Raw genomic sequence first — 14,896 nt, forward strand, 5'->3', positions numbered from 1 at the left:
GACTGCTTTCAGAGGGATGAGGATGTTCTGGCTCTGCGGGCAGGGACAGGGCTTTGCTCTGGGTCAACTCTACAAGTGCTGACCGAGTGCTTACCTCCGCAGCCTGCCAGGGATGCTGGCTTACCGCTGACCTAGACTTGTCTGACCTAGACTTAACTTGTTCTCTCCCACCAGAAAAGCAAGAGCTGGATCTCGGAAGATGACTTCTACAGGCCTCCCCCGGAGCAGCCTGCAGAGAGTCCCACCGACCACCCTACACCTGCCTCCCGAGGGACCCTTGAGGCCGATCCCAGCCTCCCCCAGCCCATCTCACAAGAACCCGGGAATCGTTGCTTGCAGGGCGCCGTGGACGGCATCTGCTTGTCCACCCCAGGCGGCCGAGAGAGCAAAGCGGTGGGCCCGGAGCATAGGAACTTCTGCGTGGTACACCGCCGGCAGATGGGTAGGTGCCTCCGTGGGGGGCTGGCAGCCTTTGGTGCAGGGATCAACTCCTCAGAAAGCGGCTCAAGGGGCCTCTTTTCCCCTCCCAGTTAGCGGTGTCTGCTCCACTGGGAACTTTATCCCAGAATGCAGCCAGAAGGAACACTTCTGGACATCTTTTCTTACAATGCCTGCAGAAAACAAATGTCCAGACTGCTCTGTCCGTAGACACGAAAAATAGCTTCCCTGAAGCTACTCTATAGATCCTTAGATCACAACATACTCTCCACATCCAGGTACAAACCAGAGGAAGCCCCGAGTGCAGGCAGCTTAGCCAATGCCTCTGCAGGGTTTACACCTGTTTGTTTCCATCTGAATCTTGTCCACACCCTATGAAATTCCAGAAAATTACTTTTTTTTTTCTGTTGCCCTCATTAACAAGAGTGCCCTAGTTGCAGTCCCACGCTGGAGTTCAGCACCTGCACACTTGTCTCGCAGGTGTGAGACCCTAAGTTCCACTGATAGCACCAGCCAAAATAAGTGACCAACACGGAGAGGCAGCCCCCAGCTCTGCTCCTTTTCTATTGACAGTGGTGGGCAGAGAATGCTGGCTGGGGGCCCTATCTTGTGGGGTTTGGGGGGGGGCCTGGTTTTCAACTGATTTCTTGGGTTTTTCTGTCAGCCCGTGGGTTGGTGGTGAGATGCCCCAGGTTTGCCTCAGTCTGCAGGTACACAGAGGCTCTGAATCTCGGTGTGATGCAGGCTGGGAGGGGAGCACTTTGTGTCCTTGTGGGTTTGGTGGCAGCATTATCTGCGTGTGGTGCCTGGGAATGCCCGTGGTCACTCACTGTGGGTGGTGTGCGTGTGATGTCCAGGCACTTTCTGGGTGCTGAGCATGTCACGGGAAGCAGAGCAGGTGTCTCTGTGCTTATGGGACTTGTGTCCCAGAGCACAGGAGCTCCCAGAAATCAGAGCAGGGAGAGGGGAGGCTGGAGTGAGAAGTTCCACATGGCCACAGAAAGGGAGCCAGCCACCCCTGCCAGGTTAGGGCAGGGGACAGGATAACAGGCTTTGAAACAAGTCATCCTTGCTCTGGAAGCCCAAGAGGTAGGAAAGGCCAGTTTGGAGGAGGCGATGGCAGAGCCCAGGCCAGGACTAAACCCAGGGGAATGGTGGAGCTCATGGGTGTAGAAGGTTCTCGGAATGCCAGTAAAATGTCTGAAGTGTCAGGTGTGGCGTGCGAAGGAAAGTCAGGTGACCTTCAGGTTATTAGCAGAAGCAGTTGGAATGCAGAAGCAGTTGGAATGTTGAAGTGGCCATTTCATGAGACAAGGAACTCTGGGAGAGGGAAGGATTAGAGAGCGATTTTTTTTTTTCCTCTTTTAGATTTGGGCCACACTTGGCGCAGGAGTTGCTCCCAGCTCAGTGCTCAGGGGTCACTCCTGCTAGTGTTCGGGGGACTATATGTGGTACCAGGGATCAAATCTGTGCCTCCTCCATAGTACAGCGGGGAGGGCATTTACCTTGCACATGGTTGACCTGGATTCAATCCCTGGCATCCCATATGGTCCCCCAAACACTGCCAGGATTAATTCCTACTTGCAGTGCCAGGAATAGCTCCTTAGAATCATTGGGTGTGACCCAAAAAGAACAAAATTCCACCTAACATTTATTTAAAGAAAAAAAAAAAAAAACCTGCTCCTCCTGCATGCAAAGCACATGCTTCAGCCCTTTGAGCCATCTCTCCACACCCAGGATTCATTCATTCATTCGAACCCCAAGAGTATGTACATGGAGCAGAAAGAACAGCAAACTCAAGTCGCAGGGTGAGGGCCAAGCTAGGGATATGTAGAGATTTGGGGGTTGTTGGCATAAAGCTCTGTAGGCTCAGGTTACACAGGTATGCTGGAGCAGGGAAAGGACAAGGACCTAGTTCTGGGCACCCTGACTCTCAGAAGCAGCCAGTGCAGAGGAGGCTGTCCAGGAGACAGGCTGACCAGGGCATGTGGAGAAGACCTAGGGTGAACAGGACAGCCAAGCCAGGGAAGGGTTTCAGTGATATCCAAGGATCAGCATTCAGACTGAGCCACCAGAGAGCGTGGTGGCCTGCCTAATAAGCACCGTGACTGAAGGGCACAAGGCTCAAGTGGAGCAGGTTTGAAACAGGGGAGGGGGGCCAGAGAGGAAGGGTCTTCTCCCCACTTCAGATTTTTTCTTTCCTGTCCTCCTTCCTTTACTCCAGGGTCAAGGATGATCTAGGTTTCCCTGGTAGGTACCTTCCATGCTCTAATCCTGTCATTCTGTGTTTTTCTTCAGTCTTAACTCACTTAACATGTGATCCTCCAGTTCCATCGTAGTCGCAGTGAATTACATGATTACATGACTTCATCTTCCTTGCAGCATAGTCTTCTGTGTTTCCTTACAGCTGCATAGTCTTCTGTTGTGTTGTGTATATATGTCACGTCTTTATAATCCACTCATCTGTCACTGGGCACCGTGCTTGATTCCATAGCCCAGCTATTGTGCCAAGTGCTGCAGTGAATAATGGTGTACAGATGGATGAGTGTTTTCGTGACCTGGGGTTGAGACCAGAAATAGGACTGCTGACTTGGATGGCAGCCCAGTTCTTTGTTTTTGGTTTTGGTTTTGGTTTTTGGGTCACACCTGGTGGTGCTCAGGCAATGCTAGGGATCAAACCTGGGTTGGCCAAGTGCAAAACAAATGGCGTACCTGCTGTGCTATCACTCTGGCCTCTACAGCTCAGTTCTTTCTTTTATGAGAAGACTGTTTTCCACAGGGGTTGGACCAGATAATATGATAATATTCCACTAGCAGTGGACGAGTTTTCTTTTTACCGCATCACTGCCAATACAGATTGTTCCCCGTTCTTTTGATATATGCCAGTTTCACTAATACGAGATGGTATCTCAGTGTTGTCTTGATTTGGATTTCCCTAATAATAAGTGATAACAAGCACTTTTTCATGTGCCTATTGCCATCTGTCTTCAGAGAAGTGTCTATTCTTTCCCTCTCTTCATTTATTTTGGGGGGTAGGGTCTTTGAATTTTTGTTGTTGTTGAACTTTGTATCTTGGATATTAATTCTTTATATGGTATGTTGAGTGCATATATTTTCTCCCATTCAGTTGGATTTTTAGACCATGTTTTTTTTTTTTCCATGCAGAAACTTTAATTTAATGCAGTTTCACTTGTTTATTTTTGATTCTGCTGCCTTTGCCATTGAAAGCACACTTGAGATCCAAATGTTGGAGTGTCCTGCCTACATTTTCCTCCGTGTATTTTGTGGACTCCGGTCTGATTTCAAGCTCATTGATCCACCTTGCATTGACTTTTGTGTAGGGCGTGAGGTGTGTATCCAGTGTAATTTTTTTTTTCATGTGGCTATCCAGCTTTCCCAACACTATTTGTTGAAGAGGTTGTCTTTATTCCCCTCCATGTACCCAGCTCCTCTGTTGAACATTAATCGACCTTAGATCTGGAGGTTTGTCCCAGAGCCCTCGATTCTGACCCATTGGTCACAGAGATCATCCTTATCCCAGGGCCATTCCAAGTTGACCCCTAGAACTTCACACTCCAGTTTTAGGTTTGGTCATGAGATCCCTCCACGTTTGTTATTTTTCAGAATGACTTTGGCTCTTTGGAGTATTCTGTAATTCCAGCTCTGGGATATCTGCTGTGGAGTCAGGCCATTACACACCCCCAGCCCCCCAACTCTACCCCTCATCCCCACCCCACCCCCATCTAATCTGTTTCTCTCTCTGCCCTCAGGACTGTCCAACCCATTCCGGGGTCTCATGAAACTGGGTGCAGTGGAGCGGCGGGGCCCGGTGGGCATGTGGAAGGAGCTCTTCTGCGAGCTGTCACCGCTGGAGCTCCGCCTGCTTGCCAGCCACGAGGAGCGCATGTGCGTGGAGAGCTTTTCCTTGCTGCGCTGCGAGGCCGTGGGGCCAGCCCTCAGTGACGGCCGCTTTGAGCTCGTCTTCTCAGGCAAGAAGCTGACACTGCGGGCCTCCTCCCAGGACGAAGCCGAGGACTGGTTGGACCGGGTGCGGGAGGCACTGCAGAAGTGCCGGCCCCAGCAGGAGGACGAGTGGGTGACCATCCAGTCTTCCGACCTGCCTGATGACGCTCCAGAGGCACCCCCGGCAGTTGCCCCCTCCCACTCAGACCTGCCCCTGGAGCCCGAGGGGCCGCAGCTGGATTGGTCCTCCACACACCTCCCTGAGCCTGATGCCATCCAGGAGTCCCTGCTCTACCTGTACACGGACAAGGCCTGGACGCCCCACGTCTTCTCCTTGTCCCTGGAGTCCCTCAAGTGCTTCCGCCTGAGGAACAACGAGAAGCTGCTGAGCGACAGCCATGGCGTGGAGACAATCCGTGACATCTTGCCGGACACCAGCCTTGGTGGCCCGGCCTTCTTCAAGATCATCACAGCCAAGGCCATCCTAAAGCTGCAGGCCGGCACTGCCGAGGAGGCTGCCCTGTGGCGGGCCCTGGTGCGCAAGGTTCTGGCATCCTACCTGGAGACGGCCGAGGAGGCAGTGACCCTGGGCGGCAGTCTGGATGGGAGTTGTCAGGAGGTGCTCAGGGTCGCCACACGGGAGAACGGTTTCCTGCTGCAGTACCTGGTGGCTATCCCCACGGAGAAGGGCCTCGACTCCCAGGGCTGCTTCTGCGCAGGTGCCAGCTGGAGCCCCATCACCCACCCCACCCCGAGGCCAGCAGTGCCCACGAGGCTCTCCCTGCACCCCAGCTGTGGGACCCACGGGTGGCAGCTCCCACACCCTCCATTGCTATACTGTTCCTTTGGGATCTGTACCCTCCCAAACACTTTATTTGTTTGGGGGGGGCCACACCCAGCAGTGCTCAGGGCTTATTCCTGGCCCTGTGCTTGGGGATCACTCCTAGCAGGCTCAGGGAATCTTTGAGGTGTCGGGGATTAAACCCAGGTGAGCTGCAGTCAAGGCAAGCTCCCTACCCGTTGTACACTCTCCAACCCCACTTCCAAACTTACTATTATTATGATAAATTTGGTTTATAAATATGTTGATGTTCATATGGGTAAGGGGTTCAGAGTGACCACAGCATGCCTGCTCCCCCCTTCCAAATAGTTTGCATATCTCTGCAAGTGCACACAGCATTTTAAAATTATTAAAATGGGCCCATACTCTGAGTAGATCTCTCTGTGACTGTGAAGACAGTCCAGGGTCGTGCCTGCTGGTCCAGACCACTCTGCAGATGGGGTCACTAGAATTTTGACAGTGTGGGCAGTGGGGCTGGAGTGATAGTACTGCAGGCAGGGTGCTTGCCTCAAACACAGCCAACCTAGATTCATATCTTAGCACCCCATACCGTCCTCTAAACTGAGAGCCCAGTAGCAAGTCCTGAGCACTGCCAGGTATGGCCCAGACAACAAAAAAAGAGCATTTTCAGGCGACTGAGGAGCTGACTGACTTCCCCGGAACTTGGCCAGATGCTGGTCTAAGTGGGCATGTGGTTGGTGCCTGTGGGCCTATGTTCGCTATGTTCGCTGTGCTGCCACTGCTGTTTTCCTGCTCTGTAATATAGCATGGCTGCTGTGCCAAGTCACATCTGCTCTGTCATCAGCACCACCAACTCCAGTTCTTTCTGCCAGGCACCAGACCAGACACTTTATTTAGATTCTCACATTTAATCCCCTCAATATTAAGTGAGATCTTTCCTTACAGACCCCATTTGGAGAGGGACTCTGACTACCTCAGTTTATGACTGAGGAAACCCAAGTCACAGGACTGGTTAGCAAGGAGCCAGAAAGAAGCCTCAGTGGTCAGGTCACAGAATCTATATCTTAACGGGCCCCCAGGCCTCTCCTCTCCCTGTGTTGAGGGGCCCTGTGATATGCCTCTGTTCATGTCCCTGATTCTGTTCTTTTCCTCAAACTAGATCCTGTCTTCCATCTCCCTGGCCCACCCACTTGCTAGACAGCAAATGCCAAGGCTCATGGCCTGGGTGCATACTGAGCTATGTCCTGGCCACTGCCAGCAAGGTGGGGCCCGCGTGTCTGGAGAGCAGCCTGGGTGGGCCTCTGGGAGGAAGTGGCCTGTGTTGTCCCGGGAACATGGGAGCAGTCTGCAAAAGATAGCTTCAGCCTGCCCAGCCCAACAGCCAGGCCTTGCACATCAGCCTGTCCTGCCCACCGGTGGGAACTAAGCTGGTGGGCAGCACTTCCTGTGCCTTGAGTTAGCCTGAGTAGTTGGAGAGAGAGTTGGGGGGAGAGAGGAGGGTCTTGCCCATCTCCACCCACAAACTCAGCTTGGCAGCAGGACAGACAGACTCCAGCCTGACAGCTGGTCTTTCGTAGTTTGCAGGGGGAGGGCACTTCAAAACTCTGTCCTCTGAACTTGGAATGACCCCACATAATAGCTGGTGGTAGCTGGAGATGGGGCCAGGAAGAAGCCTGTGAAGGCCAGGGTAAGGCAGCCAGGCCGGAGGGGCTGCCCTGGCCTCAACACTGCCCACTCAGGCAGAGAGACCGAGGCTGGGCCCTGATCCCCAGTTCTCTGCTATTAGGCAGCTGTGGCCACAAGCTGACGCAGCCGTGTCCAGCTTGCCCTGTGTCCGCCTGCTTCCCCACCCACTCCCTGTGGCTGTACTTCCCCCTCCCGCCCCCCTACAGAGTCACATCCATCTGGGGGCTCCAGCAGAGAGGAAGGCCTGGAGGAAGCTGGTGCTGGTGAGCAGGCTGAGGGGCTGCAGGCTCGGGAACCAAGCCGACCTAAGTTTGGTTTGGGTTTGGTTTTTGGCTTGGGGGCCACACCTAGCAGTGCTCAGGGATGACTCCTGGCTCTGTGCTCAGGTGTCATACCTGGCAAGGCTCAGAGGACCATATGGGGGTGCCAGGGATCGAACCCAGGTTGGCCTCGTGCAAGATGACTCCAGCTCCTTACTTGTTTTGAGTCATTTTCCGTTGTGCATTAGCCAGCTGCTTTCTCCAGTCTTCTGTTCTGGGACATTGGTGAATAGTGCTTGCAGTGTTTTTCAGAGCCTTGACTTGGAGTGGAGGAATGTGAAGGAGGCCAAGGTGGCTCTTATCTTTGTCTTTGCTTTGTCTGCTTCCCTGAAGTAGTGGGCCCTTTGAGGCCTTTCCCCCAGTCCGTCCCTTCTGCATGGCCCCAGGCCACTCACCATCCCTCTGTCCTCCCCAGGCTGCTCCCGCCAGATTGGCTTCTCCTTCGTACGACCCAAGCTCTGTGCCTTCTCTGGCCTCTATTACTGTGACATCTGCCACCAAGATGATGCCTCAGTGATTCCGGCCAGGATCATCCACAACTGGGACCTCAGCAAGCGCCCAGTAAGTCCGAGCCCCAGTCCATAGTGGCTGCTCAGGGCTGCAGATCAACGGTAGGATGACCACTCTCCATGGCTGCTGCTGAACTTGCACTAGGAGGCGGTTGGCTCTCAGGAAACCAGAGTCACTGATTTGGGCCTCCCAAGAGGAAAAGCAATGCCTGTCCACGGTGCCTGGGCAGAGCTGTCATTATCTGCTGGGGGCCTGGATGGGAATCTGGAGATGGTTTTCTGGAGCATCTTGTAGTTATAGGCAAAACTATCTAAGGAATTGACAACTGCTTGGAGGAGAGAGAAACAAGAGGAGGAAATTGAGGATAGATTAGGTAGATGGATGGGTAGATGCAGAAAAAAAGGAATAAATGATGGGTGGGTGGGCGGGAGGAGAGATAGATGGTGAGTGTTGACTAAATGGGCGGATGGGCAGGCCAGCTGGCAGCACTCCCCTTGTAGCGTCAGCTCTTTCTGTCGTTTATTTAGTACTCATCTGATTTTTGTGAAGTCGGATTATCCTGGGCTCGTGCATACTGCTCTAGGACATGATCTCATCATAGCGTAGGTCTCATGTTTGCAGGACGCTTTGGAGTAGATGCATTTTGAGGTCTTTGATGTTCCTCTTCTCCCGCTGAGCTCAGCTGCTTTCTAGCTGTGTTACCACCAACAAATGACGTGTCTCCTTCTCCTAAAATGGGTTAACAGCCCTCTGGGGCAGTGTGAGGACCAGCTGAGGCAGGATCCCCCTTCCCCTCTCACAGCTATTGAGTGCCAGTTCACTCGGACAGGGCCGGCCCTCTCCCAGGGTCTCAGGGGCATGCAGAGAAGCTGTTTGCTTCTCTGAGACAGGGGCTTCCAGCCCTGGGGTTGGGATCCCCATCAGAGCCTGCGCCACCCCAAGCCTCCACCCTCCAGGGCCGGGTGTTGCAGACAGGAGATCCTCACTTTGGTGTTTGGTGGGTGACCCCCTCCCCACCCCTGTCCTGAGTTCAGCCTCTCCATCAGAACCATCAGTGGCAAGTGCAAAGATTCCAGAAGCCACGCTCATGGCTCACCACATCCCCCGCCAATCGTGGCTGGAGCCTGGGTGCTTCCCTCCCTCTCTCGAGGAGCCATACCCAGAGGTTCAGAGGAGGAAGTGAGTAGCTGGCAGACCCAGGCCTCATTGTTCACGGGTGTGAGCCCTGCACAGCCAGCCAAGGGCCTGCTGCCTATTGGCCTGCACACACACACGCGCGCGCGCGCGCACACACGCACACACAGTGGTGGCCTCCCCTGCACCTCACCCAACACCTGAGGCCAAGACCTGGGAAGGGCCCCATCTCCAGGGTCCCAGGAGATGCCAGGAAAAGGAGGAGGTGGGGGAGGAGTCCCCATTGCCAGGGGAGCTGGGATATAGTCTTGCAAGGGTCCTGCCATGTTCCCTGACCCTGTGGCAATAGCAGGCATGCAGCCTGGTGCCAGCTGCTTGCTACTGGCTTTGTGGTTCTGTGCCAGGAGACCACATATATGTATAGGATTGTCTTGGCTTTAGGGGGGGTGTCAGAGCCAGTGGAGTCCAGGTCCCTGTGATGTTGGGGAGCAACCCTGGGGGCACAGGCAGCAGTGCCTGTCAAGTGGCCTCCTGGACCCCTGGGGCTATCTTCCATCTGAGCTTACAGTGACCCCACCAGCAGCTGTCGGTTCTTTCATGTCCGCCGTTCTCCACAGGGACAGAGAGGTGAAGTGTCACATAGCAGGACATGAGGAAGTGTTGGGGCCGGGCTCAGGGACAGTTCTGGCTGGACACAGGCTTCTCAGCTGCAGCCGCCACTGTCATGCAGCCCAGCGGAGCAGCTGGTGCGGGGTCAGCGCTTCCGTCAGGCCTGGCCAGCACCTGTGGTGCTATTTTTCCCTTGGTTTGGGGTCCAGACTTTGTGGTGCTCTGGAACTGCTCTTAGCACCATGCTGGGAATCCCACCCTGCACCCACTGCCCCACCCCCTGCCAAGCATGTGCACAGGCCCTCGGAGCCCCCTCCCCAGGCCCTGGGCTGTCATTTCTCCTCGGGAGTTGGACAGGCTGCTTTAGTTTTTCTGAATCACAGTTTCCTCACAAAACGGGGAAATGCCGTGTTCCCCATTGGACTCTAGGGATCAAGATGAATGCAGTCGAGAACCTCCTCCCAGTGTCTGCCAAGTGGTGGGTGCTTAGTGACTGTCCTTAGCCTGAGCGTCAATGGCCTCTCGGGTAACGAAGACGTCAGGGAGCCTCAGTAAAGCCAGGGGTAGGGGGCGGCTGGGGTGGCTTCTCTTGAAACTGTGTCTCTGGGTCCTGTGCCAGGAATGTGCTGCCCAGGGCCAGTTCCTTTTCCAGGGGAACCGGACATGGCCAGGAAGGTCTGAGAGGGGCCCAGAGCAGCCCCCCACCCCTGTGCCATGGCGAAAGCATGCATCTGGGGGTCTGGGGTGCAGTTCCTTCCATCTTGACTTCTGTGGGTGGTGCCCCTGGGCGGTGTCACTTCGTGGCAGTCTCCTCAGATAGGAGATGGAGATGGTGCCATGGCCTGGCGGGGGGGAACTTTTTATGGTGAGGGCCTCACCCACAGGGGCTCCTGGAAAACTCAATTCTTGCCCATCCCTGATGCCTGGTGGTGCCCCCAGATCTGCCGGCAGGCCCTGAGGTTCCTGACAAAGATCCGGGCCCAGCCCCTCATCAACCTGCAGCTGGTGAATGCGTCTCTTTACGAGCATGTGGAGCAGATGCGGCTCATCTCGAGGAGCCGGGAGCAGCTGAAGCTTCTGGGGGACTACCTGGGCCTGTGCCGGAGCGGAGCCCTGAGGGAGCTAAGCAAGAGGTGAGCCCAGACAGGTGGAGCAAGGCGTGCGTGACCACACACACATGCACACATGGCTTATATACGCACGCACACATGCATGTGCATGTACACACAGTACATACACACATGGCACTTACGCGCGCACATGGCTTGCGTGCATGCACACACCGGCGTACACACACACACATATACGCATGCAGGCACACACTTGGTGTCCTCTCAGCGGAGCTCAGGAACTGGCCATGCCTTGGGTCTGTGCATGTGGCTTCATCCTGTAATTTGGCCAGATTCATTGAGAACTGGTGTGACACTGGGCAAGGCATGTGGGGTGGGCAGGGACATCTGTGCCCACCAGGAAGGAACTGGTGCGCAGGTGTGCAGGCCCTGAGGAATGTGCTGCATGGGAGGTCTCAGACTGAGGTTGGGTGAGGTCCAGGAAAGTGGGGTGCTGCAGTACCCTGGCCCCTCCAGCAGCACCTTCCACCACCCTCGGGAAGGATGGGCTGACCCATGCCCAGCCTGAGGGATCTTGGTCCTGACTGGGCCTCTGTGCCAGGTTGGGGGGCAGGGAGCACCCTGGGGTACTGTGCCCTCCAGGGCCTTTGGGATAGGGGCTAGGGCCTTGGTGCTGGATTTCTCACCCCTCCGTGGGCGAAGGGGCCCTGCTGCCCTCCCAGAGCCTCTCAGTGAAGGGCACAGCCTAGATCCCGGGGTCCTTGCAGTGGTCAGTTAAACCTGAGAGCCTACAGGCCCCTGGCACCTAGACGGCTACTCCGCAAGTGCCTCTGCCCAGCTCCATCCGTGGAGGGCCTGTCTCCATTCACACCATCCTTCCCAGGGTGCCAGGCCCAAGGCTCCACATGGCCTGCTGACCCCTGACCCGAGTGCTGAAATCTCTGGGATCACTGGGTGGTCCTGGGTACTAGCCCCACTCACGCAGGCCTGCCCTGCTGACCATCATGGGTGGCCCATACTGGCCCAAGTGGACGCTCAAGGCAGTCCTGCTGTGGGGACTGGCTCTGACCACATGCGTGTATCCCACTTCTCCGGCCTCGGCTTGCCTGACAGTGTGATAGGCCAAGCCCTGCGCCCGTGGCCTCCCGGAGCTGTGCAGGGAGATGAGGAGTGGGGGACACAGGCATACAGTTGGCCTGAGCAGCCTTGGGCGTGAAGAAGGTGCTTTCTTCTGGACAGAAACGGTCAGTGTCAGTCGGGGTTGAGGTCAGCACCTGTAGCACTAGGAGACTACTGCCACCTCCTCTGGCCTCAGGCAGGGTGACAGGTGCCACCACCCAACAGCTCTGTGGCTGCAGCAACTGAGGGGGAGAAAGGGGCAGAGGGCCTGTGGATGCCCTGGCCAGCCCTCGAAGTGCCCCAGGTGCCACCCCGAAGATTTAGGGAGTTTATTCCACTGTCAGGGGCCAGCACAGGGCCTCAGCATGGACATTTGTGTTCTGGACAGAGCTCTCGGAAACACCAGTTTGTCCATAGTGCAGTGCAGCCTGGAGGGGAGTGGAGGCCTGACTGGACCGGCCAGCATGGGCTAAGCAAGCAAGAGAGACTAGAGACACGGGCAAGACCTCAGAGGTGGAGTACTGTGAAGATTTCTGGCTGGCTCCCATGGGAGAAAGGGGCTCACCCGGCTGGCCTGGGTGTGTCTCCAAGGACCTTCTTAAAGGCGTGTCCCAGCATCAAGAAGGTCAGAGGAGTCCGTGCGCCTCCTAGGAGAACCCCACACAAACCGGACTGGCCTGGTGCTCTGGCCCTGCCCATGCCCGCTGGCCCCACCCACTGGTTACAAGGGCTCAGCTTCTCCATGGAGCCCTGCCGTTTGCCCATCCATGCCTCTGCCCACGGGCACTGACCTGCCAGAAGAGGACGGGGGTCTCTGTGGTGTAGGGGGCGGCGGAGACCCAGAGAGACCTGGCTGGGCTTGCCTGTCCCTCAGGCCACTGCGAGGCCTCTGTCCAGGGCAGCCCCGCCCTTCCTGCCAGCACAGGGACAGCCTGTGCGCCCCCTCCCCTGTGTCTTCCTGGTGATAAATGGCCTTTTCCTGTTTCCAGAAAGCTGGAAGTTTACTGGGGAAACTGGCTTGGGGATCCAAGCAGTGGGCTGGCGGGTGGCATGTCCTCACCCCTGTAGCCACACAGGCCTTCCCGGCTGGTAGCACACACCTCCTCTGCCCAGATCAGGCCTGGGACCACAACTGAGGCCCAGAGCCTGTCCCCTCCCTGCACCCAGATATTTGGGGAATCCTAGAGCACGTTCCTGAGCTTTGGGGCCCAGACTCCGCCCTGCCGCCCCCTACAGCCGTCCCGGCCAGGCCCTTTTAGCAGCTGCTTCCTCCGCACTCTCAGGATGTGGTGGTTGGGCTCCTGCTGGGAGGGGGACACTGGGGCCAGATTGGTGGCTCTGACCTCCCCTGTGCCCCCGCCATGTCCAGGACCCCGCTTGGTGTCTCTCATAGCCCTGAGCCAGCTGCTCAGGGACTGCCCCTCAAAACAGGGCCACCACCAGAGGTGGAATCCACATGTGCTCGGGTCTGTCCCTGCAGAGTCTCCCTTGAGCCCCAGTGGCACTCACTCCAGCAGTTCCCAGCGGCAGGCACGCACAGGGCGGGCTGAGTAACCGAGCCAGGTGGCAGTGCTCAGACACTGCTTCCTCACTGTGTGGCCACAGGCAGGTTAACTGGTGTCTCTGTGCCCTCACGTGCTTCTCTCTCGGAGTGGGGCATGAGCAAGTCCACAAGGCCTCAGCCCCACTCCCGTGGTGGTTTCCGTCTTCGTTGCTCTTCTCCTGCCCCTTCTCTTCATCGTCATGGTCATCCTCACTGCTCGGTGCTGAGGGTGGGCTGGTGATGGCTGCTGGCCATCATGGGGAGGCAGGGACCCCACCCTGCAGAGCCGCTGCGGCGCTTACCTGGCCAGTGGGGTGGTGCTGAGGCCAACACAGGCTGGCGCTGTCCGTTCACCTCATCCCCGCCCTCTTGTTCTTCCTGATGGGCCACTTTGTATTTACCTACGCATCTGTTTGTTTTTATGCGCGACTTCCACACCTTCTTTCCTTCTTTTGTTTTTCACACCTGGTCTTTTTCCCCTCCCCCCATTGACGGGGCGGGGGGGGGGGGGGGGGGGGGAACGGTAAAGTAATGGAACATGTTTCGGCCGCCTGGCCAGTCAGGGCCCCCACACCTGTGTGTGTGTTTCCCCTGAGAACAGGGTCCCACCCCAATGCCAGGTGTGGTGCCAGGTGCTTGGAATCGGTTCCTCCGTCCTCACACACCCCACTCCCCCGTGCGCAATGCTAGGGTGTCCACAGGCTGAGTTACTTGCCCAGGGTTCCTGGAAGCTCAGGTGGGGCCCGGTCCCCTCTGAGCAGTGCCCCTGTCCTCTGCAGGCTCAGCCATAGGAACTACCTCTTGGAGTCGCCACACAAGTACAGCGTTGCTGACCTCCAGCAGGTGAGCACCGCGCTGGCCCAGGGGTCGCAAGAGGGGGGTGGGGGTGGGGGTCGGGGAAGGCACCGCCTCACAGCCCCGCACCCCTTCCAGATTGCCGACGGCACCTACGAGAGCTTCCTCAGGGCCCTCATCGAGTTCGCCTCCCAGCACGTGCACCACTGTGACCTGTGCACGCAGCGCGGCTTCATCTGCCAGCTGTGCCGTGGCTGCGACATCATCTTCCCCTTCGAGTTCGACAGCACAGTCAGGTGCGCGCAGGGGGCTGGCCTCTGGGCACAGGGATCACCCCGGGGCAGGGAGGGGGTTGCCCAAGAGGATGAGACTGTTCTTTGTGCCCTGAGGCTCAGGGCACTGGGATCCCTCCCAGGACCACCTGTCTGCCTGAGAAGAGAGATGCAGGCTCTGAGTGGGACCCCCCCAACATCCTGGTGGTCAGGCCCCCTGGGAAGGGACTGAGTTGCTGCCCTGCACTGTGGGGTCTGCCCCAGCCCCTGCCGTGCTGAGCCTCAGCCCAAGCTGCGCTCTAACTGGAACCATCCTGTCTGCCTCCATTCAGCCCGGGCCCGAAACAGCTGCATTGCTGGGGGCTTTTCGTCTGCTTTTGGTTTTTCTTGGGTACACCCAGCTGTGCTCAGGGGCCACTCGAAGCGCATTGCTCTGGGGTCGCTTGGAGCAGCATGAGGTGCTGTGGACCAAACCTGGTCCTCCCACATGCAGGGCCAAAGTGCGGCCCCGAATGCAAGATCGGGAGCTGCCTCAGTGGTGCCTCCCAGACCAAGCATGCACTTCCAGCCTCCAGCTTGCTCCCTGGTTCCCAGGCGGTTTTTGTTTGATTTTAATTTTTTTTGCAATGGCAGGG

The 14,896-nt window shown here is 56.7% G+C and overlaps 1 protein-coding gene across 3 annotated transcripts in view; it reads left to right on the forward strand.

The window, feature by feature from the left end:
• Nucleotides 1-14,896, forward strand: part of PLEKHM1 (pleckstrin homology and RUN domain containing M1) — a 41,656-nt gene that overhangs the window by 24,893 nt on the left and 1,867 nt on the right. For all 3 annotated transcript variants that reach the window (XM_055132335.1, XM_055132337.1, XM_055132336.1), the window contains 6 exons: nt 175-442; nt 4,209-5,120; nt 7,625-7,770; nt 10,402-10,595; nt 13,974-14,037; nt 14,128-14,285. In XM_055132335.1, coding sequence (XP_054988310.1) covers nt 175-442; nt 4,209-5,120; nt 7,625-7,770; nt 10,402-10,595; nt 13,974-14,037; nt 14,128-14,285 — 1,742 coding nt within the window. The remainder of the gene's footprint in view (nt 1-174; nt 443-4,208; nt 5,121-7,624; nt 7,771-10,401; nt 10,596-13,973; nt 14,038-14,127; nt 14,286-14,896) is intronic.

Source organism: Sorex araneus, chromosome 3 (assembly GCF_027595985.1).
Source record: "Sorex araneus isolate mSorAra2 chromosome 3, mSorAra2.pri, whole genome shotgun sequence".
Lineage (NCBI taxonomy): Eukaryota > Metazoa > Chordata > Mammalia > Eulipotyphla > Soricidae > Sorex > Sorex araneus.